Below are 27050 nucleotides of genomic sequence, written 5' to 3'. Positions count from 1 at the left end.
CCCTATTATTCCATTGCATTGCGCAGTGGGATAATAAGGTCGGCGGCGAGTACAAGTGGCTAAATTTATTTAATATCAAACAAGACTTGACTTTGGAGGAGTAAAGCTCTGCCTGTATGTGGTAACCCTAGCCCTTCCTTCCTGAAATGTTACAAATTATGATAAAATCCACTTTAAAACCCGCTTAAGAATTCTTACTGTATAGCAAAACCTTAGCCGTATTCTACGTACTTAGGTTCTTACTTATATCTCTTCTCTTTTCTAAATATTTACTTAAAATAAACGACTATGATTCTTGTACATTAAAATAGGTATATATTGAAATTTTTAATAGCACTGAATTAGGAATAAAGCTTTATTATCGATATGGAGCACAAAACTGTATCCTTTTTAATTTATATCTGTCGTTTTAAACGGATTTATAGATATATGTTAACTAAAGTAGCTTATGCCCGCGAGTTCGTCCGCGTCGTCGACAACACAAATTTCAAACACCTATTTAACCTTTTTAGAGCTTGAGTTTTCAAAAATCCTTTCTTAGCGGATGTCTACGTTGTAATAGCTATCTGCATGCCTCAGCCTGATCCGTCTCCAGTAGTCTCCAGTAGAGCTTTGCGTAGATACATCCTCAGTCACCAATTTCTTTTTTTTTTTAATTTATTTATTATAATGCATTAACACGTAAGATAACAATTTATATCTCGCAAAACTGTACATCAGTTTGTTATATAACACTAGCTTATACTCACGACTTCGTCCGCGTGGACTACATACATTTCAAACTCCTATTTCACCCCCTTAGGGGTTGGTATCTCAAATCATTTACAACGTAGACCCACATTTACTTTAGGTTTTGCCACCAACTATCTTCAACCCGAGATAGTCCAACGTTTATTCTGTGTTGATATTCAAATAAATTCTAATGAAAAAGACGTCGTATTTTCATTCATTCATTCATTCATTATTTTCCCCGACATGTATATTTGTCTATGGAACTTGTAGGCCTCCGCGTAAAGCCGGGGCGGCACAACTAGCAGGTAATAATTAAAAATAAGTAGCCATTCTGTGTATTTGCTAAGATTAGTTAATAGTTACTTTGAAACTTCTTAACAATTTCTCAAAAATAGAAAGTGCCTTTAGTCATTCATATTTGCAATTAGTTCAGTATTATTTAAGTACCTTCGAAATCATTACTCGACGATTGTAGGTACAAATTACAATACGAAATATTAGTTTTTTGATTGAAAATGTTGCAATAAATATCTAATTAATGTACAATCATGCCTGCGTGGAATGTTGGTTGCGTTTCCGCGCTGAACAGTCTCGCTGATCTTTTGTTTGACATCAGTTAGCATTTTTTTTCTCTCTAGAAACCCCGTGACGATTACATTTTAGGATCTTTAAATATCCTTATATTTTGAAAATCGATGATAAAAAGGTACTTACATAAAGATTATTGTTAATTGGTTCTCACTTTTTACCACTGGCTTTTGACACCAACGCAAAAGACGGCGAATTTTGGTCCTGAACGTTCACCACATACTTAGGTGGGAATTCCAGTTCAAGGTTGTGATTTCTGCGTCAACTTCGATCTCAAGCTACAACCACTTGCGCAAACATACGGGTAAGTATGTTTTCGTTCAGGACATGCTCAACTGTTTGCTCAGTGTCGAGGAGCATAAGCATTTTTTGCTACTTTAAGTTGTTTAAGTTAAGAGTTTTTATAATTATTTTACGGTATCAAAGTTAATTGACTTTAATAGACAGTGGAGTAAATAGTATGGTAAAAAAACAGAATGGCAACATATAAATATATTTTTGTAACAGAACTCTATCAAAGGTAAGTAATTTTCCTATAGAATTGTATCTACATAACAATCTCAGTCGTAATCTCTCTCCGGCATAGACTTATTATACTAGGCCGGCGAGTAAAGAACGTGTCAACGGGCTTTAACGAGTAAAAGTTTTCGAATGCTATGTAACGGTATATGGCTATTTGGTGTTAACACCTGCACGCTTGAGTGGAACCGTGAATACTACTGACCTCAATTTATGAACATGTCAAATCTAAAAAGTAAGTCAAATATTGCAGAAAATAAATTTCATCTATGCTCATAAAATCCTAATCATGAATTCAAAAAGAATGACTTAATGATAATTTTATTTAAATGCATCTTTTTGACAGAAGGGCTGGCCCATTTTTGCGCAAAGGATTAACCTGGCTGTCTAGCGCTACAACCACACCATTCCATGCGGTCATGATTTGTAAGAAATTAGATAAGGCTAGTCTAGGCTAAACCACATTTTAATATTTTTTTTGTAATGTAACAACAAATTTTCGATTTTAGGATTTTTACCCTTACCCTACCTACTTTCCACATTTCATGATTCTAGGTCAACGTGAAGTACCCTATAGGTTTCTTGACAGACACGACAAACAGATAGGCAGACAGACAACGAAGGGTTCCTTTTTTCCTTTTGAGGTACGGAACCCTAAAAAATTTGACTGGAAAACTATGACATACTGCAAAACAGTTCATATTGCTGCAGAATAATAATTGCGCTCTCGTGCGTTATTTCATTCATGCTTTGATTTGTTTCCTTTATTAATTTATTGAATGTTATTTTGTACCATTTTCCAATAAAATGTCCAGTCAAAGCGAATGTGTTCAAGCGTTAATATATTTACTTGCTTTTAACGTTCGTGTAAATTGACCAGGTGTACTATTTATAAAGTTACCTATCTCTGAATTCTGTTTGAAGCAAAATGAAATTTTTACCAGAGAAATAATAATATTAAAAATTGTCGTATATGCTATGCACGTAGAGTTCATTCACATTGAAATCCAATAAATAACTGAGAGTCAGTACCAGTCAGTAGTAAGTCAGTGTATGAGAATAATAACTGGCTACTTATCTGGATACCTCATTTGGCTACGGTAGGTAGCCTGAGGTAGCCATCGATGTCGCCATGGCATCTCAGTATGTTAGGCCCCTAGACAGCGCCACTAAATTTGTATTTCTAAGTAAGCACAAAGTAGTAGGTCGTAAAAATCGTGTCATTGAAATGGTCCAGTGCAATATGGAATAGTTTCTGAACCGGTTGCGTGACGTCACCTTCCAGCGCTGACCGGCTTTTACACTATGTCACTCAGCATCCGATTGAGATGTGATCTAATGGTCGCTTCGTGCCTTAGCACAAGATTCACCTTAGACAAACCAGCTACAATAGTTAGTAAGTATTTGTTCTTAGTAGGTGTTTAATAAACCTCTAACTTTTCGGAGTAACGTGCATTTTAATATCCTAGCTTTAAAGGTGAAGGAAAACACCGTGAGGAAACATGAATTGTATGCCTCAATAATATTTTTTCTTTTATTAATACAAAAAATATATGTACATTTACAAGTAGGATAAAAACGTATCACATTTTTTTTTATATTAACAAAATATATGCGCCATCCAAATGGCACTGTGCCGAATACACTGGTGCTATTACCTCGCAGAACGGCAAGGGTTAACCGTTGAGTGAAACAAGCGCCAGCGCTCGAAATGGAACGTATGCCACAAGGCCTCCGTATTTTACAGGCAGGCTCGCTTGGGTCAATGTCAATGTAAATTTAGAATTTTGCCAGAGTGTCTTTAAGTGACACGTCACATTTTAGGACCGAAATTAAGAGTATATTTCCAAATGGGACTGCACCGTAATAAATATATGAATTTAGGAGCATATAAACATAAACCTAAAATATACATGGCTCTGAGTGGCTTTATACCTAAAAGACGATGCCTAAAAATCTAATTTAGAATTTGGGAGAGGAGAAAATGTGTCGTCAAATATAGGGGCACCAAGAAGCATTAAATCCATTTTTGAAACGGTAGAGATGTTAGATATCAAAGAATATAATATTTTTAGCTGTTTATTAAAATGATCTTTTCATTTAACCTGACATTTTGAAAAATTCAGCGCAAGCGGCTTTTCGCTGAATTTTTCAATTAATAGGTATATTTTCTAAATCCTGAAGTGCTGACGAAGCATTTTCTCCTAAAGAACCACTATCGGGGTGCTATAAGTTTAATTTTAAATTTAGACTGATGAATAAATTCTCTATAATGTTCTCAAAGGTGTGTGACGTCTACCAATCCACAATTGGCCAGCGTGGTCGACTATGGCTGAGAACTTCTCATTCTGCGAAAAGACCGTTCTAGGTAGTGGGTCGGCAATGGGTTGATGATGATGTTGATTAGAATTTATTAAGGTAGGCAAAGTACCCACAGGTTTGCAATAGAAGTGTACACCGACGGATCCAAAACCAAAACTGGCACAGGTGCAGGAGCCTATTGCCAAGAACTGAACATAAGGATAAGTCACGCACTCGGTAAGGATAACTCTGTCTTCCAAGCAGAGTGTGTGGGCATTATGACCGCAGCTATATCCATGACCAATCGACAGGTAACAAACTTTAAGATTAACATTAACTCTGATAGCCAAGCTGCTCTCAAAGCCTTGGCTAGATTCTCGACGACCTCCCAACTTATACAAGACTGCCACAAGGCTCTGCAAACTCTCGCCATGTCAAATGACATCACCCTAAGGTGGGTCAAAGGACATGATGGAGACCAGGGAAACGAGGCGGCAGACGCACTAGCACGAAAGGCTACGACACTGAAGGTGACAGGACCAGAACCTATCGTTCCCATACCCTTCAGTGAGTATAAAACCTGGTTGCATGAACTAACACTAAAAGAACCTTCGAAACTATGGGCTAACACAACAGACTGCAGGCAAGCAAAAGAGGCTTTCCCCAACATAGACAAACGACAAACTAACATACTACTCCGCCTGGACAGAGGTAAACTTAGGAAGGTGGTGGGACTCATAACAGGGCATAGCCCACTAAACAAACACCTTTTCGTTATAGGTGTCACCGACAGTCCTCTGTGCAGGGCCTGCATGGAGGTCGATGAAACACCGACGCACGTACTCCTGGAGTGTACGGGCGTAGCAGATCAACGCGAGCGCCATTTAGGATCCCCGACCTCACTCCATGAAGCCCTCGGCAACCTGGGCGGTCTATTTGGCTTCTGGAGCGAGCTTGGATGGCTGGAGTGAAGACTTCGGCGGGGAGGGGCAATGCACGCACAACAGACGGAAACGTTTAAGTGCGGAAACCAGCCCAGAGCGAAGAAGAAGAAGAAGAAGTACCCACAGGTTTTCGGTTTTCGGAGTTAATCTTCGAAAATTGACTTAGGGTGATAATTCATAAATATAAAACTTTACACACATTTGTGAACATTATGGAGATCTCTCAGGCATGCGGGTTTCCTCACGATGTTTTACTTCATCGTTAAAGGTGCCTGACCGGGATCGAACTTTGGACCCCCCGACTAGGATACCGACGATTTTGGGGGGTGGGGGGATGAATCACTCTATCTGATCTGTCAATATGTTACTTTTTTTTTAATAGATAGGTATAGCGAGCAAACGAGCAGGCGGGTCACCTGATGTTAAGTGATTACCGCCGCCCATGAACATTTGCAGCACCAGAGGATACTTAGCAATGTAGTGTATCAAAAATCTAAATATATCGTACCTATTACCTTCGTGATTTTATAAAAGCTGAAAGTTTCTCTGCGTATTATCCCCAACACTGGGAGGAACGTTTGTTTGGATGTTTATTTGAATCATGGTGGCTTTGGGAGATAACTTGTAATAAAGGTGTAAAAAATCTTACATCAAAGTATAAAGTCTTCATTTTTTATATTTTCTTCAGATTAGTAGGCATTAGACATCACGTTATTCATTACCAGACCCCCTTAAACATTAGGTTAAAAAAGTTAAGAATTATGATTTCAATAATCAAGAAATCCGGTTGGTAGAAATTTCTACTAAAACCCGTTGGACATTCGCGAGAATCTATAATCGAGAATATTACAAATAAACCGGCACCATTCATGCCTCCGAGCCGGTTTCATATCAAACTTTCCCCTCTACAAGTATATAGCTTTAGCTACTCATTCTCACGTCTGCAATCCGCTCCCTAATCCCACGTGTTTTTGTTTTTCTCTCTCTTGACTGTATCTATATATACAAAAATTGACTCTGGGTCGTATTCCTCATTGCTGAGTATTGTGACCTCTTCCATTCTTGGGAATTTAGACGACATACATCTGATACATCCATGGTGCTGCGCTGTGTGCTTATAAGCCGATTAAATCCGTAATAATTAGTTCGATTGCCGATAGAGGGAAATTTTAGGTATATCTACTCTTTTAGAATTCATAATCATTTAGGTACCTTACTTTGTTATTTAATAGGGAGGTACCTATTATGTACATTGTAAATTCGTTTGTGTTCAACGGGTTGCGACGGTGAACATGTAGGAAAAAACTTGTTGTCTGGGCCAAATCTGGGTTGAGTTCTGAATAATAAGCGGTCCTTGATAAACAAGTTGTGAAAACTATTAAGTTGTATGATATAATATTAGTTGTACCTAAAATTTTAAAAATGAAATAAGAAATAAAATAAAATATGTTTGTAAATAAAAATAAATGAATAATTTCCTTTCAAATGAATACCGAAGACAATTAAAACATCAGGCACCTACTTGTAAATGGCATGCAAAATACCTAACGGTGTTTGATTAACTCCAAATGTGGACACGGTTAGTTTTGATAACCATGTTTGGTACGGCACTTACATCTTCATTTGGAATAATAGTACACTAAAAAACCGTGAATTTGGTCCAAAACGTTAGTAATAAAATAAACACATTTTATTCGACTAATGGGACATAGCGTTTGATAACTACTTTTGACATAGTTGTACAATGGAAAGTAGAGATGGAGCCTTGGTACTGAAAATGACCTAAATATCAGAAAGAATATAGAAGCCAACTTCATAAAAATATATTATTTTAGTAAATAAAATAAATAAGAAAAATAAAATAAAAAAGCATTTATTTCTAATACGTAATTAAGTTTGTACATTACAACATTATTCATTATAGACCAAATGTTATCGGTACCTGCAAAAAATTTATTACTAAACATTTAACTCATTGTTTAGAAATGCTGACTAAACAGCACTGATCCAAGACAGGTAACGGGATTGATGACCGATTTTATAGTTCTCAATTTGGATATCTCGTGCTTACCTCGGAGAGCACGCGAAGCCAATGGTCCTGGTTAGGGACCTTATAGGCTATGGTGGTAATTCGTAATACTAAGAAAGAAAAGGAATATACCTCGGTCATGTCGTAAGTCGGCTAGCAGGATGATTTCGACACTTAGTTTTTAAATGCTAAAAAATGTGGAAGCCCTTCTCATTATTATCTCAAGTCATGCCCTGCCATTGTACCTAGAATATTGTGACTTACGATCCCCAAAAATTAGAAATACAATGCAGAGAGAGAGATTCATCATTAATTAAAAACAACATAATATAGTACGCGACAAGTTGAGATGCCAATCGGGGTGCGGATGCCGTGCACACCCGCACAGCCTCCGCGTTACCCCGGTGCGGTCTAGCGCGGTTGATTTGCGTGCGGCATTAATTATATTACATTAATTGCCACAAAAACCACAGTTGGTTTTACTGGGCACTTTAATATAATCAATGAAATGGACATAATAAAATATGGAAATATGGAATGAAAAATAGTTACGTTGATGTAGGGAGTATAATATGTAATAGTTAATTTCCTCATCACCTTGACATTAAAGAGAGTCTGATTGAACTCTCGTATATGATTGTATCAATTAATCTCAGCTGCAAAATTAGCATAGATTGTATAGACAGTGAACCGGCAAGCTAAATGGTTCAGTGGAACGTGAGTGGCATGTTCCACACAGCGGTAGGTAATGACGCACAGTGCACACGAACAGGATAGGTGAAAGCCTTTGCGTATAACAGGAGCTTGATTAAGAGCCATTTCATTTAAGCTATACTGTATGTCGGTCGGCTCAAAACAATATTATGATAAATTTTTACATAACGAAAGTGAAATGTTTTGTATTGTTTTGATTCATCTCGCCTAGAATGTAATTGTGAGAACGATGCATTTTATTGTATTGTTGCAATGTATCTAAATATATAGAAGAAAAAGGTGACTGACTGACTGACTGGTCTATTGACGCACAGCTCAATATGCTCGACAAATGACTATCAAAATGTTTTTTGAATCTATGATTGCCTAGATTTAAAATGAAAATTTTTCTGTTTTTGATTTTCTGATAAAGCAACCTAATACTGTTGGATTAGGAATAAAATAATCTTTCATTTGATATTTAATTTGGCTAAATGACAGATGAGGATATATTAATAACGCATACTTACCGGTTTATACCTGGCATACCCCATAGTTGCGCAGAAGAATAGAATAGAATATACATATTTTTATTTAGGTAAACTTTTCCAAGTGCTTTAGAATCGTCAAAATAATTAACCACTGGTTCGGAATGCCGTACCTACCGAGAAGAACCTGCAAGAAATTCGCCGGTTGCTCTTTTCAAGTATTGTAGTGTGAAGGGGAGGGGTTCTCTCAGCTGATGCTCGAGAATGATAAATAACTAATGTATAATCAGTGAAGTTGATCGAAAAAAAATCAATCCGATTTAACTAGGCAACTTACTATTTGCGATGAATCAATCTACACATTATGTAGCATAACAATATTCTCTATCATCATTAAAGAACAGAATTGAGAATACATATTTATAGGCTACTTTTTATCTCGGAAAACCAAAGAGTTCCTGTGGGATTAATAACTAGATATCTACGCGGATGGATATTTTGGTTGGTGTGGGTATATATTATAATTATATATAATAAAATGTATTGTAATTATAATTATCGTGCTTTAATTATACCTATATGTATAAAGTTTAAGGGCGTCTAGCGGGCGGTTCCCGTCCGCCCGTCCGTCCGTCTGTCTGTCAGCGGGCTGTATCTTTTAAACCATAATAGGTAGATACCTGAAATTTTGACAAAATGTATATTTCTATTCATTTCAAAATTACCGCCATGAAAATTAAAAAAAATTAAAATGTGTTATTTCTTGTAGAGTGCTACGGAACCCTTTCTGTGCTAGTCCAATACGCACTTGACTGATTTTTTTAAATACAAATAACAATTTCAATAATAGGTAGGTACATGCATAGCTACTTAAGTAATAAATAATATCATAATAATATAATCGGTGAAAGTGTAGGTAAGTAGTTAATATTTTATAATACCTACTTAGCATTTAAAATCATACAGGTAGGTTTCCACTAGGAAATAACAGCTGTCAATAGTTCGGCGCTATAAGTAGATAGAGTTACAACCCTGGAGGGTAGTAACTCTATGTTGCGGTTTTTTCGCATAATCAAGGAGGGAGTCATTCGTGCATTGTTAACTCACCTTGGGCCAGAGCCGGCACGAGGGCACCGCTCCAAATAACAAGGCATACACACAGAAACATTTTGCAATTGTCTCTTTCAAACATGTGAAAAAGTATCTCTTTTAACACTAACGCATATCATAGTCTCACGCACGTACACTGATCAATCGGTATAACACGAACGGTTCAATCACGCGCGAAAGTAAAAGTTTCCCATTTGATTTACTCGAAGTTGGGTTCTGCGCGCAGGATCCGGGTCGGTCAGAACAGCGTGTCGGGTATGCGCTCGCGGCGGACTGTCACAGAGGCCGCGTCTCGGGCTGCCCCCACCGAGCGCGCGCCTTTCACCGTTACAATTCGTACCCCGAAAGACATCGTTGAGCAAGGCTATACGACGACTGACATTCAACAAAAACTGCACGTTTAGGTACCATACGGAAATAGCCTGTTAACACGAACGATAATATAGTTTGGAACATGTTTGGAGCCGATACGGCTGTCAGAGAGCAGAGCTTTCTGCTTTTAGGCAGCGCGCGTAACATTAAACTTATTTCAAAGTGTCTAAAGTTGTCTAAATCAATGAATTAATAGGTGCCCCCAAAATACAGCCTTATTACGACATTGAACAAAAATAGTACATCAATCAATGACACAGCCTATTCACGTCCATAGCTGGACATACGCCATCACACACGGTCCTTCACATTTCACATCTACCCACTTCCTGCTTTGTACGCGGTTTCTACTCTGGATCACTTCTGCCCCATCAGCCATCTGTTCTGGCCTGCCCAGTGCCAACTGACACTTCCGTTTGCTAATTCGTTGGCAGTTGATCTTGTCCACAAGTTCAAAAACAGCACGCTAAAGGTCCAAAATACAAACGCACTGCGCGATGCGGCAAGCAACGCCTTGCTCCATACAAACCCGCGTCGCGCAGCGTGATTTACAAGTATACTTTGCTCCATACAAACTCATATTATAAACTATTTGAGGTTCCGCATCACGTCGGGCAGCGCAGCGTAACTGCGTTTGGACAAGCTGAATTTTTTCCTACCTTCCTACATTAAACAACTATTATAATTCACTGGAAAGCAAGAGACCTCTAGGACGTAGCCGGATGTGTTAGCCTTATCAAATCAAGCCTGCTCTTGATACCAATGTCCACAACGTTTATGATATCGTCCTTCTCGGGTCAGTAGGTATGTCGATGTCGGACAACAGCAGTCTGCGTTGCTTTATTACCTCAAACGGATGAACAAGCAGTAAGCACTGATATCAAATTAAAGCCTGTAGGTACCTAGTACTAGTTAGGTACTTCAGTTTCAGTTAAAAGGCTATTCGGGCCAAGTGTGTGTCAAATTCGCACACTAAGAATTCCGTACCTTGGAAGGTTACCTAAAATGTACAAGTATACAATATGATGATATAAAGTATATAAAATTATATATATAAAGTATATATATATATATATGAAGTATATAAAATGATCTCCAACTGCAAATGCAAGTGCTCTCCTGGAATTTATTCATGTAAGCTACATGGTGGTCTGGTGATCTTAAACTTGTGCAGTGGGTGAGATATCGATCATATTTGGTGTCTCGTTAAAAGGCCTCTGACCTTGTACCTGCGCAGTGGGTGGTTTATCGATGTAAGGCTAGAGGGTACACTGTGACCAGAAGAGGTGAAGTATGAAAGAGCTCACCCACAGTCGGGTACTGTTTCTTTTCCTCGCAATTGAAGTAAAAAGTAAAGGTATCAAAAGCTGTAACCCGACTACGGAAAAATAGAAAAAATTTAAAATTGTAACTCGACTAGGTATAAATAAAATAAACTGAAAATTAAGAAATAAGTCAGGTGCTTAGTGCCGTCATCGTCATCTTGAGTAAAATAAGTCTTTTGATGTGTTAGATGTGTCCGTTTATTTAGTCTTCTAGCAGTTTCACATTAATAACGTTATAATTCAATTCAAATACCGTATGTCGCGTGTGCTAGCCTAGTGGTAAGGACGTCTGCCTTCTATCGGAGGTCGGGGGTTCGATCCCGGGCACGCACCTCTAACTTTTCGGAGTTATATTATACGTTTTAAGTAATTAAATATCACTTGCTTTGACGGTGAAGGAAAACATCGTGAGGAAACCTGCATGCCTGAGAGTTCTCCATAATGTTCTCAATGGTGTGTGAAGTCTACCAATTCGCACATGGCCATCGTGTTAGACTATGGCCATGTGCTCTGTAGTGAGCCGGCGATTGGTTGATCATGATGATGATGATGTCGTGTTGATTAAAAATAATATAAAAATTACATTATTAAACACTATTTTAGAACTTTAAGTTATACCTACCTACTGGGTACTACTTTGAATTATTAAAAAAGGGGGAAAAACTTCTGCACAAGTATTAAATTGTAAGTACTTTATTTAATGTTTTACATTGAGACAGTTAATATCGTAATACATTTAGATTTTAGATGAATAAAAACACCGTTTATAACAACAACATTTAAATATATGTAAGTTTTCCAGTTTCACTTCCAACACGTTATTTAATATTTATTATCTACAGTAGGTACGCCACGTACTTATAATCTCTATTCTCTACTGATTAAAAACATCCTCTCATGCACACTAAGCTTTTAATGTGGTGCTGGCTTATTGCGAATTTCAAAATAGTGATGACTTGATAATGTATAGTAAATATAATAATTATGTCGACGTAAATTTAATGAATATAGACTAATAATGTTAATTAACTAATAAACTATAATAAATCCACGTTATAGGTATAGTAGCATTGATGTTGTTTTACTAATATAACGTCAGATAATAGATACTTTAACCAAATTAGTAGTTAGTGTGCTGGAGAAGTGTTTAATGTTAATTATTATATTAGTCGAAACTGAGAAAGCTAAAACTGGGTAAGTGAAAAAGCTCTATAAGCGACAAAAATAGTCAGGTCTCTTCATTTTTATCCCCAAAACCTCTACGAGTCGCAGTGTAGGAAACTGTTTTAGAAAAAGTAATTTTTCACATCTTGACCTCTGAGCGAAAATGACATTCGGGTTTCTTGAATTCTCACTTACCCAGTTTCGACTGTGTTATTTAAAAATTTGAACTGCTAAATGTTACATTATTATCTAAAATACATTTTATAGTGTAAATTTTATACAAAAGATAGCTTAGTTAGAAAGGTCGATATAAAATAGATTTGGGATTATTTAATAATACTTTTTAGGGTTCCGTACCTCAAAAGGAAAAACTGAACTTTTATAGGATCACTTTGTTGTCTGTCTGTCTGTCAAGACACCTATAGGGAGGGAGGTAGGTAGGTAGGGAGTTAGGTATGTAGCTCTTATAAAAATCTGAAAACCATGAATTGTTTGAACACATTTTGATTTTTTAACAAATAATTAGTATTTTCAACTTTCAAAGTAAAATAACTACCGTACTATTTCAATGAACGGAGCTTTACATGTACATACATTTAAAAAAAAAAATATTTTTATGCATTATAGTTTTTGATTTATCGTGCAAAATGTCGAAAAAATACGACTGCAGTATGGAACCCTCGGTGCGCGAGTCTGACTTGCACTGGTTTTTGTTAATTTAAATAATTTACTTGTTTATGGTCTAGATAGTTTAATATTGTAAATAAGTCTTCTTTAAGAGATATAATTATAATAATATTATGTATTCAATTTCATAATAGTAGATACTAGATTATAATATTGTAGACAAATATAAAAATAGACAATAAAATGGCAAGATAAATTCGTCTTATAATCCGTAGGGAAGTAAGTACAAGGTAAGTAGGTAAACAGCATTCACAATTATTATTCTTAAGTGTATACACTCAAATAGCATGTATATTATATTATTAATTGAACTATTACACTGTAATACTTAAACAGATACTAAATACCTACGTAATTTTAAATCTTTTTAAGCTTTTTTAAATCATTTATATCAGGTTGGTAGGTATATTTATATTAATAATCACAAACATTAATTTTGACATTTATCAAGACTAAGACATAATATTCACTATTTTTTGTTAGGTACAAGTGATTGTCTAAGAAATATAAGTAGGTAGGTATATCTATTCTGGGATAATAATAGGCTCGAAAAAATTAAAACCACTTTCGCAGTCCTTAAGTAATAATATAATTCTTTAAAACTATTTTTTTTAAGAATACTAGCCATGTTAAATGACTAATATTCTCCTTTCCTCTCCAAGTAAGCGTCAGCTTGTGCTAGGAGTAGGTACGACAATAGTGCAACGGGCGGGGTTTGAACCGTCGACCTTTCGGTTTTCAGTCCACTCCTATACCGGTTGAGCTATTTGTGCGTATTCGGTATAGTAGCATAAAACTATGTACATTAATAGGAAAGTAAATTACGCAACCAATACACCTTTGGTTTCTACACGGCATCGTACCGGAACGCTAAATCGCTTGGCGGCACGGCTTGAATGTTTTAGTAAGGAGCCTGGCCTACTTTCATATCCGCCATCTTCTTTTTTTTTTTAAACCTACATTAATCAATAGCTGGCATCAATACAAACAAGTATTGTATGGATTGTATGAGACAAAATCTTCCAAAGCGTCACGTTTCCAAGATATACCTAAATTATTATGAAAGTTGTACTGGTGGTGACTGTTGTACTGATCACTCCACCGATGATTGTCAGTGACATACATAATAATCGTTTTTATATACCTACCATTTAATTACTACCATAACATAAGTGAATGGGTACACCTATGAAATATGTAGTTCACTACAACTAAGATTTCTTCACACTTAGGGTGAAATGTATAGAGCGAATTCTGACTTTGCTTGACTTAAGACAGTTAAAACGAGACAGACGTATATTTTTCACATAAATCTGTTTTGTTTTAACTCAATCTTAAGTCTGAGCAAAGTCAAAGCGCGCTCTATAGATTTCACTCATAAATCGGACACAAGATGTTATAACTGGAAAATTGGGAAAGGAGACACAGTAATGTACCCAGTGGCGGATTAATTCCATGAAGACCCAGGCACAATATTCTAATTCTAGGAGGTCCTCCAAATCTTAAGTAAAATCCCAAATCTAAGGGCCTCTTTCACAATTTGCAAGTGAAGTCAGAAAACAGAAATATGTTAAGAAAGTACAGTAGCCGGCAAGAAATATTGTACAACGACCTTTTGAAAGACATTTCGGCTTCGTAGTGCGTTGTCTCTGTCACTCCTACCTATGCGACGTTTTGTCAGTCTCAACGATAGAGACAACTTACTGTAAGTAAGAGGCAGATTAGGGTTTAGAAGCTAAGGATAGCTTCTTTAAAATTAAAGAATATTTCAGTAAAACGTTTCTATTTCCATTTTTAGGGTTCCGTACCTTAAAAGGAAAAGGGAACCCTGTCCGTCTGTCTGTCTATCTGTCGTGTCTGTCAAGAAACCTAAAGAGTACTTCCCGTTGACCTAGAATTCAGTCAGTCAATTATTCAGTCGGTTGGTCAGTCAATCAAGTTTTCATTTTATATATTTCTTCAAAAAATCTTACTTCGTACTTTTAATCTGACATTTGTGATTCATCTCAAATGGATTTTGCATAACTGTGAATAATTTATAGAAAAAAAACTTAATAATTTTTCTGTACTTTATATTTTAGTTGAGTCAACAGGGGGTGTTCAGATCAAATTGTGTCTTGGGCCTCAGAAAATTAAGATCCGCTACTGCATATGGTACCTAAGTAATAGTGTTATTTTAAACATTTAACTATTTTTGCTAACTTCTTGTGCGTTTCTCCATTTTTCGTTTTCATCTATATAATACAATTTTTTCATCTATTAGCTATAATTAACAACAGTAATTGATTTGTGCATAACATTATTAAGTATAATATGAGGAACTGGCTAACAAAACGGTGTCATTGCACGAAATAAAACTTTACAGTAGAAGCAAGAAACTAAAAAAAAATTTATTGATCGGAATCACGAACTCTGGGTAAAATTATATTTTTTTATTCCCTCCCAACAGAGGGACGTACAGCAGAGGCTTGGTAATCAGGTCCCTTCGGGTACGGAATCCTAAAAAGTATTTTGATGAGTAGTGTAAGTACACCGTTTTTTTGCAAGCTCCTCTTATTATTATTATCCTATATTACTTACTCTCACGCCCGTGAAAAAAAATACATATAAAAGCAATTTTTATATATATATATACATGCATAAAAATAAATAAACCTGCATACACATTATATTAATATCAGTGGCGTGCACACGAGTTCAAGCCAGGGTATGCATTTAGGTATGAACTTCTCCTATAGCAGGTTATAATAAAAAATAAGCATTGATTTATTACAATGAGGGTAAGCAGTGCGTTTATGCCTCTACGAGCTGCACGCCACTGATTAATATGTACATATTTGTACCGGGCGGAAATTTGGAGCTTCTGAAGATTTTAACACACCCGCAGATGAGACCAGACGGCCGAAGTCAGGGCGACAGGTTGAGAAATCGGCGGACTATAATTTATTCTAGCCGAGTCCAGCAAGCCCGTTTTTTAGCCAAGCCAAGAGAGGTGGGGATAATGGAGGCTGTTTCTGTGGCCAGCATGCCAAATTTCTGGGCACTTGGATAATCAGTTCCTCTATTCCCTTAGTCGCCTCTTACGACACCCACGGGATGAGATGGGGTGGCAATATTCTTCTCTGCCGGTGCCACACGGCATATATACTATACTAGCTTATGCTCTCGACTTCGTCCGCGTGGACTGAACAAATTTCAAACCCCATTTTAATCTTTTAGTGGTTCAATTTTTCAGTCAGATCTGCTAGTCAGTTAGTTAGTCCATTTATATAAATAAATACCCTTTTATTATATTTTTATTAATATATTTCTACTCTCATGCCCATGTACAAGATAAATATATTATATAAAACCAAAAGGAATTAAAATACACTTTAATTTATAAAAATAGATAAACTTACATAGTTACAGGTTACAAAAATACATAATTGTATGTACCGGGCGGAGAATTACTTACACCCCAGCAGGGCAGACTAAACGGCCGGGGGTCAGGTGACAGGTTGAGAAATCGGCGGAATATCCTAACCGAGTCCAGCAAGACCGGTTTTTGCATCCTGGTTGCGATCGAATTGCCCTCCTCCCCCCGGAACGATCTCCCGGATCGAACGGAACCCCAGTCACCTCAGATGGTGAGTGAGGCTGACTGGGATCAACCTATTCGCAATATCTGCGAATAGGATGATCCCAGTCAGCCTCACTCACCACCTGAGGTGACTATCACTAGTCATATTATGACTATTGGGATAGTAATTAGATAAGGCTAGCTTTAAGTTTTATTGTATTAAAAAAAAAAAAAAAATTAAACTATTGGGATAATTTCAGTGGACTCCACATGATATATGTTGGAAACCTCGTCAGCTAGAGCGAGATACTTTTTCTCGTTATTATTATTATTAGCCTACAATCCTCTCAAAACTTCATGATATGAATTATTTAAAACTTATACAATACTGTGTGAAACACGACGACGAATTTACACACATATCCAATATATTAAAACAATCTCTTTTCACCTGACTGCGGCGAAACCCAAAGGACATATCTATGTATTTGTTAGCAGTTGGGCTTTTTGTTTATTTAATCACGTAATTTTAATATGTAATCAAATACACTACTTACAAAGTTTGACGTTTAACAATACATCTATTGAAATACATACTATATCATTTTTGTAATATTTTTGTAACTTTTATGTGTTATTTGTTTACTTTTTAACTATTTACGAGTTTACAACGATACTATTTTACACATTAGAATTATAAATATACCGTTCCATTGTGGGTGATGTAGCTACGTGAATTATTTTAAAATATAGATCGCACGCACCGAGCAGATTATGTACCTACTTTTATGTGTATTTTCAAGTTTAATTTATGTTACCATATTTCTTAAATTCATTCTTTTTAAATTACACAAACTACATTTTGGTAAATTTATATCTGCGTTTCTTGTAATACCAAAGTGCCCCGATATGGGCTGTTGCTGGTAACGGCTTGGTGCATGACATGGCCGCTTGGCTCGCCTGTCGTAGTCGTCTGTTCTAGTGTCCTCCTGTGTCGACTAGCAAACGAAACTGAAAGAGTGCGTTTGCAGCAGCAGTATTTATAAATACGTGCGTAGGCACGTCTAAAATACCTGTTGCTAATGCCGTATATAAAACTAACAAAAACTGATCGAAACAAGCCTGTCCAGACAGTGTTGTAGTATTGAGCATCGCTGGTGCTAGGGAACTTGTTGACAATAACCCAGTACGGCATCCACGATACGAGAAACTGTACATAGGCCATTAAGTTCAATGCAGTAAATGAATATTCACGTCTGTAAATCCGAGATCGTCTGTATTGTACTTCTTCCCGTGCACGACGTTTGAGTCTTAAGATGGCTGCTATTAAGCAGCCCATAGTGAACACCGGAAATATGCCATAAAAGATAACCGACGTGAAGAATCTGAAGGAGGGATTGCCCAACGATTGTCGCGTGCAGTAGTCGTAGTCTAAATTGAATAGAACACCAACAGCCGCGAGGGTGAAACTCAGGCAGAATATCAAAAAAGATATGGGAGCGATTCGCATATGGAGAAACATCATAACCTGGTCCACGGAACGGCAGATCCAATAAAAGTTTTCTCCTGCTACCATCTGTAAAAAAATTAATCAATAGGTTTATTTGTTATACAAGGCTGCAAAGTTATTTGGCGCGAGTGTTTCTATTGAATTCTGAGTAAGCGAGGGATTCTAAGGTCGAACCACGGGCGAAGCGATCGATTAAAAATGGAATCCTTCGCTTACTCGGAATTCAATAGAAACATTCGCGCCAAATAACAACTTTGCAGTCATGCGAAACACAAGTTTTCATCCCACTACTGTGTCCTTTCTCAGTCTGAAAAAAGCGCCGTGCTGAAAAAGATCCGTGATTTATATAAGGCCAATATTACTGCTTTTTTTTTTCGAATTTACATGAGTTTATTGAATACATTTTTATATCATAGGAACACAATTTTCATATCATAGGATACTGAAATTTTTATTTTTTTTGTTCGACAAAATGAAAAGTGAACATTTTACACCACACTTTTAAACCAAAGCACTAGATAAAAAACCGAGACTGGTGTTTGCAGTTTGCAGCCCAAATATACCGTAGTCTGTGCTTGGGCTGACATTGATCATCGACCTCACACGATTTATAATTTTTTTAGGTAGGTACCTACTTATTAGGTTTTAGTTAACCTTGCATACAAAACATTTATATAACACATTCATACTAACATTTATACAAACCTATAGGTTTTTATTTTATTATAAATTAACATCCAGTGTACCTACCTACTTTCTTCTTTTTAACCGACTTCAAAAAAAGGAGGAGGTTCTCAATTCGTCGGAATCTTTTTTTTTTTTTTTTTTTTTTTTTTTTTTTATGTATGTTCCCCGATTACTCAAAAACGCCTGGACCGATTTTGAAAATTCTTTTTTGTTTGAAAGGGTATACTTCAAAGTTGGTCCCATTTCAATTTGGTGAAGATCTGATGAACATCTTCGAAGATAGATACTGGAACTCCTCAACGGATAAGAGTAAATTGCTCGCGATCAGTGTAATAGCTTAGTAAACAGTAGATTTTTAACCCGTCATAGCATAATTTCATGGGGCCACTAAAAATTGTGAAATAAAAATTTTTTACAAAAAAAATAAAAACCGACTTCGTTACATAAACACTAAAAATTGAAAAATAATTTAATTTATTACCGAATATATTATGTATATAAGAGTTAATATAGTTCCATAATAATATTTTTTGGGGTCGGTGCCAATGAGGTGCCATTGTGGAGTCCCATAAAAATATGAAGTCTAGACGATTCGCGCAGCTAAAGCTAATTGGCACCGGCACCAAAAAGTATTATTAGGGAACTATATTAACTCTTATATACATAATATATTCGGTAATAAATTAAATTATTTTTCAATTTTTAGTGTTTATGTAACGAAGTCGGTTTTTATTTTTTTTGTAAAAAATTTTTATAATAAAAAGAATTTAGTTTAAGGTTATAAATTAAATTATAATAAATAAATACCTAAATAAATAAATAAATTTTAATGTGTAGATGTTAATATTAATTGTTATTTTTTTTTTTTTAATACAATAAAACTTAAAGCTAGCCTTATCTAATTACTATATAAATCATGACCGCGTGGAATGGTGCCAAGAATACTGGCTGCATTTCCGCGCTGGACAGCTAGGCTGATCCGCTGCGCAAAAAATGAGCCAGCCCTTCTGTCACCAGTTGAGGCTATTAATCGCGGTGAAATGTCTCGTAAAAAATTTTTAGCACTAAGACTCCATGGCCCCAGGGTCTCCACGGCAAACGGCACAAAAATGTAACTCTCTATAAGAGAGGCATACTTGCGCCGCTTGCCGTTTTCAGCTGTTTCTGCTGCGGCTCCCGGTCTTGATGCTGTCTTCCTGATATGACACGGGGCCAATGTGTCAACGCAAGTTGCGTCCCACATTAGCGCCCGTCCCCGTTCCCAGGGAACCAGCGTCAATCCATCAGGTCTCTTGCCATCATCCCGACTAATCCCTGCCGGCTCAATGAGCGCAGGAATATTTATGGTGGCAAGAGCTCTTTTAATTGTATCGTTAAGAGAGCCATGCCTAAACAGCCTACCGGAGCTCCTTTGGCAAGAGAGTCCGTGGATTCCAAATTTATCAACCTCTTTTCCACACGGACATCTGTGCTGATGGCACAGTGGTGTTCCCAATCTGAGACCTAGAGCCACACGAAAACTTTCGTTATCTAAAAGTGTGCCGAGATTTTTTGATGGCAAGGCATGCAGCCAATACCCAGATTCCTTTTCGGATAATGCTAGAAGCCTGGCACGATCTCTGTCACTTGTAAGATTTTGAACCGCAACGCGTGCGCGAACTGACTCCTTGAAAAAGGACTCCGGATGGGTTCGAAACTAGTCGGGCTAACGTCGACTAAACACGTGAGTACAGCCGGGTGTAAGATATGTATAAAATGACAACACGCTTCTCACACAGTATAACTGGTAAGTAGATATAATCATTGTTATTTGGTATGGTATATTATACAAAAATAAATATTACTAAAACTATATTATAGTTGGTGCAACAGTGTTAATGCATACGGAGTATTATTTTTTCACTTACCATGAAAAACCATGCGTATGCGTAGGTAGCCGTTTGCGCGGTAATTTGTGCAGTTCTGCAGACCTGCAAGTCGTCCCATTGTCCCGAGAGCAGTACGACTGCACTAATCGGCATCACACCAGCCGTGACTAAGAGGTCGCTTAAACCAGCGCATGCAAGGTAGATGTTTCCTGAGCACAATATAAAGGACACTTTTAGCTTACCCAAAAGTGACAACATGCTATTTTAGCGTTTAAACTATCGTGAGTGATTTCCATATTATACATATCTTACACCTAGCTGTATTCACAGCGCGGCGCGCGCGGCGCGCAGTCTCAACCGCAACGCGTGCGCGAACTGACTCCTTGAAAAAGGACTCCGGATGGGTTCGAAACTAGTCGGGCTAACGTCGACTAAACACGTGAGTACAGCCGGGTGTAAGATATGTATAAAATGACAACACGCTTCTCACACAGTATAACTGGTAAGTAGATATAATCCTCATGAAAGACTAGAACCAGGCAAAAAGTAATATGAAAATTGAACATAAGTAACATGTGCGCTCTACTCAATTCTGCAGGCGGTGGAAGACGCGCCGTATGCGTTATTTTTTTGAATCATCAGTTATGATTTCCAGTGTTTTCATAAATGAGAATTTAATAAAAGACATTTTCTAATCGCTTTTATTTCAAAACTTCCACGATTTTTGCAAAAATATTACAAATGTACCTTTACAATAATGGTACTCATTCTGAGCACAAATTTTGAGAGTAGGTAATTCGCATCCTCTTCTTACTAATGTAATATGAAAAGGATATACACAGTCTGACAGTTTTAAATTTAATCAATTCGCGAGCCTATTCTAAGCGTGCACTATAATTTTTTTTATTAAAAAGCGACTTCCAAAACCTGCTCTGCAGTGAGCCGGCGATGGGTTGATCATGATGATGGAACTAAAGTGATTTGCAATTTTATAAATCGATGGTAGGTACTATCTATTAAGATAAAATAATATCGCTGCAGCAAAACAGCCACTAAAATTTCTCACTGTATATCCCCAAATGTACACGTAATGTAATAGAATAGAAAAATAATCACGTAAAATATAGATTTTAATCTAAATAATATAAAAGCGAAATACCACTCACTCATTGACTGACTAATCACGAAATCTCAGAAACTATTAAGCCTACAAACTTGAAATTTGGAAGGTATGTTCTTTATATGACGTGGGTGTCAGCTAAGAAACGGTTTTGATAAATTCCCCCCCTAAGGGTGTGAATCGAAATCGTGAAAGGGTCGAAGGTTGTATGAAAGTCCTATGTTTTTGAAGTTAGAGACATGAAAATCAACATTTAGGTTTTTTTTTTTTTTTTTTTACTATTTTTTTTTTAATACAATAAAACTTAAGGCTAGCCTTATCTAATTACTATATAAATCATGACCGCGTGGAATGGTGCCAAGAATACTGGCTGCATTTCCGCGCTGGACAGCCAGGCTGATCCGCTGCGCAAAAAATGAGCCAGCCCTTCTGTCACCAGTTGAGGCTATTAATCGCGGTGAAATGTCTCGTAAAAAATTTTTAGCACTAAGACTCCATGGCCCCAGGGTCTCCACGGCAAACGGCACAAAAATGTAACTCTCTATAAGAGAGGCATACTTGCGCCGCTTGCCGTTTTCAGCTGTTTCTGCTGCGGCTCCCGGTCTTAGGTCTTCGATCAATCATCTTACATTTAGGTTATTAGCTTTAAATAATAAAAATCTGTATTGGTAAGTCAATTTGGAAAATTCCCCCCTTAAGGGTGGTAAAATAGGGAGGAAAAGTTTTATATAATTTTTTTAACTATTGTTACTATTTTTACTTGAAATTTGAAACGTAGGTTCTTTCTAGGGGGTAGGTATCAAATAAGAAAGGATCTAACTAAATTCTCCCCCTAAGGGGGTGAAATGGGGGTTTAAAAGTTATATGTAAATCCTGTTTTTGAAGTTAGAGATATGAAAATTGGCATTTAGGTATTCTGGGTTCCGTGCCTTAAGGTGAGACTGAGTAAGTAGGTAAATGCGGCTTTTTGCAGCGGGAAAATTTCAGATCTCCTGAGAAACCAGAAATTTTACGCGGACGAAGTCACGGGCAATTGCTAGTAAAATATATTAATAATTATATTATCTTTCGCTTTGCATGATGATTTTAATCGTTAGCGTTAATTAGCTTGTACTATGGTACTTATAATATTATCATTTACTCGCAATTTTTCCAGCTTTATGTAAGTAATAATAATATATATGTATAAATGACACGAAAAACAAAATGGCGAATACCTATCTATATCAAATTAGGATGAAGGCATCCATTTGTTTATGTTTTTGTTTCCTGTATGTTGCTAGTTGCATTATATTATTATCAGTAGATTTGGATATTTTAGGGGTAGGCGCACTTACCCAAACAGACCTTATCCTGAAATGTACATAACTTAAAAAACCGGCCAAGTGCAAGTCAGGCTTAGAATGTACAGATGAAGACCTTTCATATGATACCCCACTTGATATACTTAGTTATCCTACTTCGAAAATTGAAAATGCTAATTATTAGTTCATGACCACATTTTTTCTTTTTTTGTGTAATGTAACCACAAATTCGCGGTTTTCAGCTGTCAGCAGCAAATGTCAGCTATAAGACCTACCTACCTGCCAAATTTCATGATTCTAGGTCAACGGGAAGTACCCTGTAGGTTTCTTAACAGACCGACAGACAGTCAGACAGTCAGCCAGTCAGACAGACAGACAGACAACAAAGTGATCCTATAAGGGTTCTGTTTTTCCTTTTGAGGTACGGAACCCTAAAAACCAGTCAAAAGAGAGTCGGGCTCGCAACGAAGGTGCCCGTACCCTCATATAATATAAGAAATAACACTTTTTATTGGACGGACTGTCCCCTTTATTTGTGGTTTAAGACATTGCTATCAGGTGTCGAATTTCATGATTCTAAGTCAACAGGAAGTAAGTACGCTATAGCTTTTAATTGCCTTGGTCTTGACAGACACGAGAGACAGACAGACAGATTAACAGACAGACAGACAACAAAGTGATGTTACAAGGCGCAAAAAGTAATGGAATAGTAAAATAACGAAGTAAAAATATATAGGCAGATATTTAATTCGCCAACACATACTTAATTAATATAATAATTAAATATATTAATAATTATTATTATCCTTCGCTTTGCTTATTTTAGTTAATTAGCATGCACTTGGTAGGTATATACTACTTATCATCATTAGGTATCATTTAGGTTTAAGTTAGTAGGTAAATCATTGTTAAGTGTGTGACATCTTACCAATTCTCTTCAAATGTCGCTCCACAAAAAAAGAACTGACAAAAAAACCATTCATAATGCTTCCAAAACAAGCACAAAACAGCATGAAGAGGAGTCGCAAGACTCTTGGCCAGTTGTTATTCAGCATCAAGGGTGAGTAGGCTCCTTGGTGGTAGACTGACTGGTAGCTTCCATTGTGAATTCCAACCATAGCGTTTATGGTATCTGTGGCCAAAACAATCTTAATTAGGACTTACAAGATATAGATACTTATTAAGTCATCACTTTCTATAAAAAACTTGCGTGTTGTTATAAAAATTAAATGAAAAAACTGTAATTAATATTCATCATTATCATGATCAACCTATCGCCAGCCCAATACAGAGAACGGGTCTCCTCTCAGTATGAGAAGGGTTTGGCCATAGTTCACCGCCTGTTCGCGCTGGCCAAGTGCGGATTGGCAGACTTCACACTTATTGAGAACTCAGGCATGCAGGTTTCCTCACGTTGTTTTCCTTCACGTTAAAGCGAGTAATATTTAATTTCTTAAAACCCACATAACTCTGAAAAGTTAGAGTTGCGTACCCGGGATCGACCTCCCGAATAGGAGGCGGATGTCCTAGATATTATTGAATACTTCAGTACTATTTATTATAAACTATTGTTTTATAAAGACTTAGATTTTAGATTCTAAACAGATAGTAAAATCAAATATTTAATATAGAATTGTGCGAAAATTCGCAGTTTGAGTTCTAATTTGCACATTAAAGTTTTCTTAATACTTGACGAATTTTTTTTAAACTCTTTCAACTATAAATAAAAATAATAAATTATTATTTTCCATCACATATGTTACAATAAACATCTAATAATTAAGTAAAATGAATGCTTACATTTATTGTACACACTTGTTGCATCAAAATTCAGTGACTCGCACCGGGATGCTAAATTGCATCAGACACTCTGCAGCAAAGTCTAGAATTTAACTGCTGCGTTTTCGAAATGTAGTGGCAGCCCTCGAAGGGTGGTATGCGCTGCGCTGCGCTGCGCCTGTGTGAACTTCATGCACAATATTTTAAGGTCGCGACTACACGTGTAAGTTACGTAAGTAGTTTACGTATAGTCCGTTCAAAATAACTCCTTACGTGCCAATTTAACTCTATGGGTCAACTGTCAAAAGTAAGATTCACCAAAATCGTACTTTTACGCATTAAAATTAATTGAGAACTGTTGACATCAATTAAGGCGCCTGGGGTGCGTCAGGCCAAGTTCCGGCCTAGCATGTAGTGTGTACACGGAACATTTCGCGCTGTTTTTAGCCCCCTCATACAAAATTAATTGACAACTGTTGACAACAATTATTAAGGCGCCTGGGGTGCATCAGGCCAAGTTCCGGCCTAGCATGTAGTGCGTACACGAAACATTTCGCGCTGTTTTTAGCCCCCTCATAAAAAATCGAAAAATGTCCAAAAGTTGTATTAGACATCGACCAATTTAAAGATATGATTTACCAATATAAATATACAGACAGATTTTAATCTGTCTGTATATTTATATAGATATTGGTGAATAATATCTTCTAATTAGTAAATATTTACATTACATTTACACAGATTAAAATCTGTCTATTTTTAAACACAAAAAATGATTAAAAGAATCTTGCGGGAAATTTCCGTGATAAAAACTAGCCTGTTACTCCCAAAAAAATCTCGTCGAGCCGTTGTACCGTTGCGACGTGATTTTTTACGATTTTTTTACGATTTCATACGATCACGATCACACTAGTAGCAACGTTGATCTTGGCCGGTAACTGTAAGGGTGCCTCGTCGCGTCGGTACGGCATATTATCACTAACATCTGATGATAACCGTTACGTAAGAGTCGATATTAAGCAGCTCACTCGTAGTCGAGTCGTATGCGGAAGGAACTGGGATCACACCGCGTTATTACCGCAAGAAAACTCCAGCCATTGTATGAATACTGGAAAGGAGTCACGACGCTTAGCAATGCAGAAAAACGATGCAGAAAGTAAAAAAGATACTTTTTCCTGTAGGTACTTATCTCTAGAAATAAAAATGGTGGGATGTTCCCTATTACTACTACTATTAGCAATAGTAGAAATCTTATTATTTAGGTAATACATAAGATGAGAAAAATCATAACTTCGAGAACAGTATAAAATACCCTAAAGACCAGCTGCTGTCGGCAAAAGAATTATATTTTATTTAAAGAATAATTGTATTAGATAAGTACCTACTTACTTTTTCCAGTTAGAGATATTGTATTATTAACAACTCGATGTTATTAATAAAATCAGTTCATAACTTTATAATTAATGATAAAATCCCCAAAATTCTATTCAAAACACTTGTCCAAATACAAAACTGTCAAATTCTAACACCACAAGTGTTCTAAAGTTGTTTGCGTTTAAAAATAATATTTATAATCTACCGCCTTTTGATTTACTTAGTAAATAGTAATCGTCTATAGATGGCGTCATTTGTTGCTAGGTATTGTAGGGAGGTCTATAGGGGGGTGTGAGTTTCCAATGCGCATGTAAGAAAAATTAACGCTCTGCGCAGTTATCCAGACGATTTTCAGGGTGGGGTTGGATTGGACGCCTGAGAGCCTGTAGGAAATTTTGAAGCGTTTTATAAACATTGAAAGTTCTTGATTCGCCTGCCCAGATGGACAGTCCTAATTTACATTACTCTCAAATCCAACGAGAGTAATGTAAATTAGGTGTACATAATAATTTAGATTACTCTCATTGGATTTGAGAGTAATGTAAATTATGTAAGTAGATACATAGCGCGTCCCAACTAATAATACAATTTTAAAAGAAAAAATAGATAGGTATTTCCACCATTTTATGACGTCTTAGCTAGAAATAACAATAACGCGAACTTAAGAATTTGCAGGAAAAATAAAATCTTATTATTAGGTATTCACCTTCACAAAAACTAACGGTATACCTATTCAAAGAGTGCGTAGGCTGTATGGCAATCCAAGGGCAATCCCAAGGATCTAAGAGAGACGCCTTTGACAGAGTTTAAAAATAGACTACATATATAAAATATTAATAAATAAAAATTAATATGACATTAAGGACTACGTAACGGACAAGGATATTTTAAGAA

The 27050-nt window shown here is 36.6% G+C and overlaps 2 protein-coding genes across 3 annotated transcripts in view; both read right to left on the bottom strand.

Moving 5' to 3' along the window:
* Positions 1-9676, bottom strand: part of fw (CUB and Sushi multiple domains furrowed) — a 68553-nt gene extending 58877 nt beyond the window's left edge. The window contains exon 1 of the mRNA XM_034983609.2: positions 9402-9676. Within this exon, the coding sequence (XP_034839500.1) occupies positions 9402-9486 (85 nt within the window). The 5' untranslated portion in view covers positions 9487-9676. The remainder of the gene's footprint in view (positions 1-9401) is intronic.
* A 7095-nt stretch (positions 9677-16771) lies between these two features.
* LOC117995740 (melatonin-related receptor-like) lies at positions 16772-26273 on the bottom strand. 2 transcript variants are annotated; one of them, XM_069508609.1, is made up of 5 exons: positions 26172-26273; positions 24804-24969; positions 23932-24135; positions 20619-20788; positions 16772-18090 (listed from the first exon to the last, which is right to left on the bottom strand). In XM_069508609.1, exons 3-5 carry the CDS (start codon positions 24119-24121, stop codon positions 17386-17388), a joined length of 1065 nt encoding a protein of 354 aa, XP_069364710.1. In that variant the 5' UTR covers positions 24122-24135; positions 24804-24969; positions 26172-26273; the 3' UTR covers positions 16772-17385. The 2 variants fall into 2 exon arrangements, with proteins under 2 accessions (XP_069364710.1, XP_034839623.1); XM_034983732.2 differs by lacking the exons at positions 24804-24969; positions 26172-26273 and having other exon boundaries at positions 23932-24226.
* Between the last annotated feature and the right edge of the window lie 777 nt (positions 26274-27050).

The sequence above is a fragment of the Maniola hyperantus genome, chromosome Z (assembly GCF_902806685.2).
Source record: "Maniola hyperantus chromosome Z, iAphHyp1.2, whole genome shotgun sequence".
In the NCBI taxonomy this organism is placed as follows: Eukaryota; Metazoa; Arthropoda; class Insecta; order Lepidoptera; family Nymphalidae; genus Maniola; species Maniola hyperantus.
The sequence above is the reverse complement of the archived record's forward strand: the minus strand, read 5'-3'. Positions and strand labels throughout refer to the sequence as shown.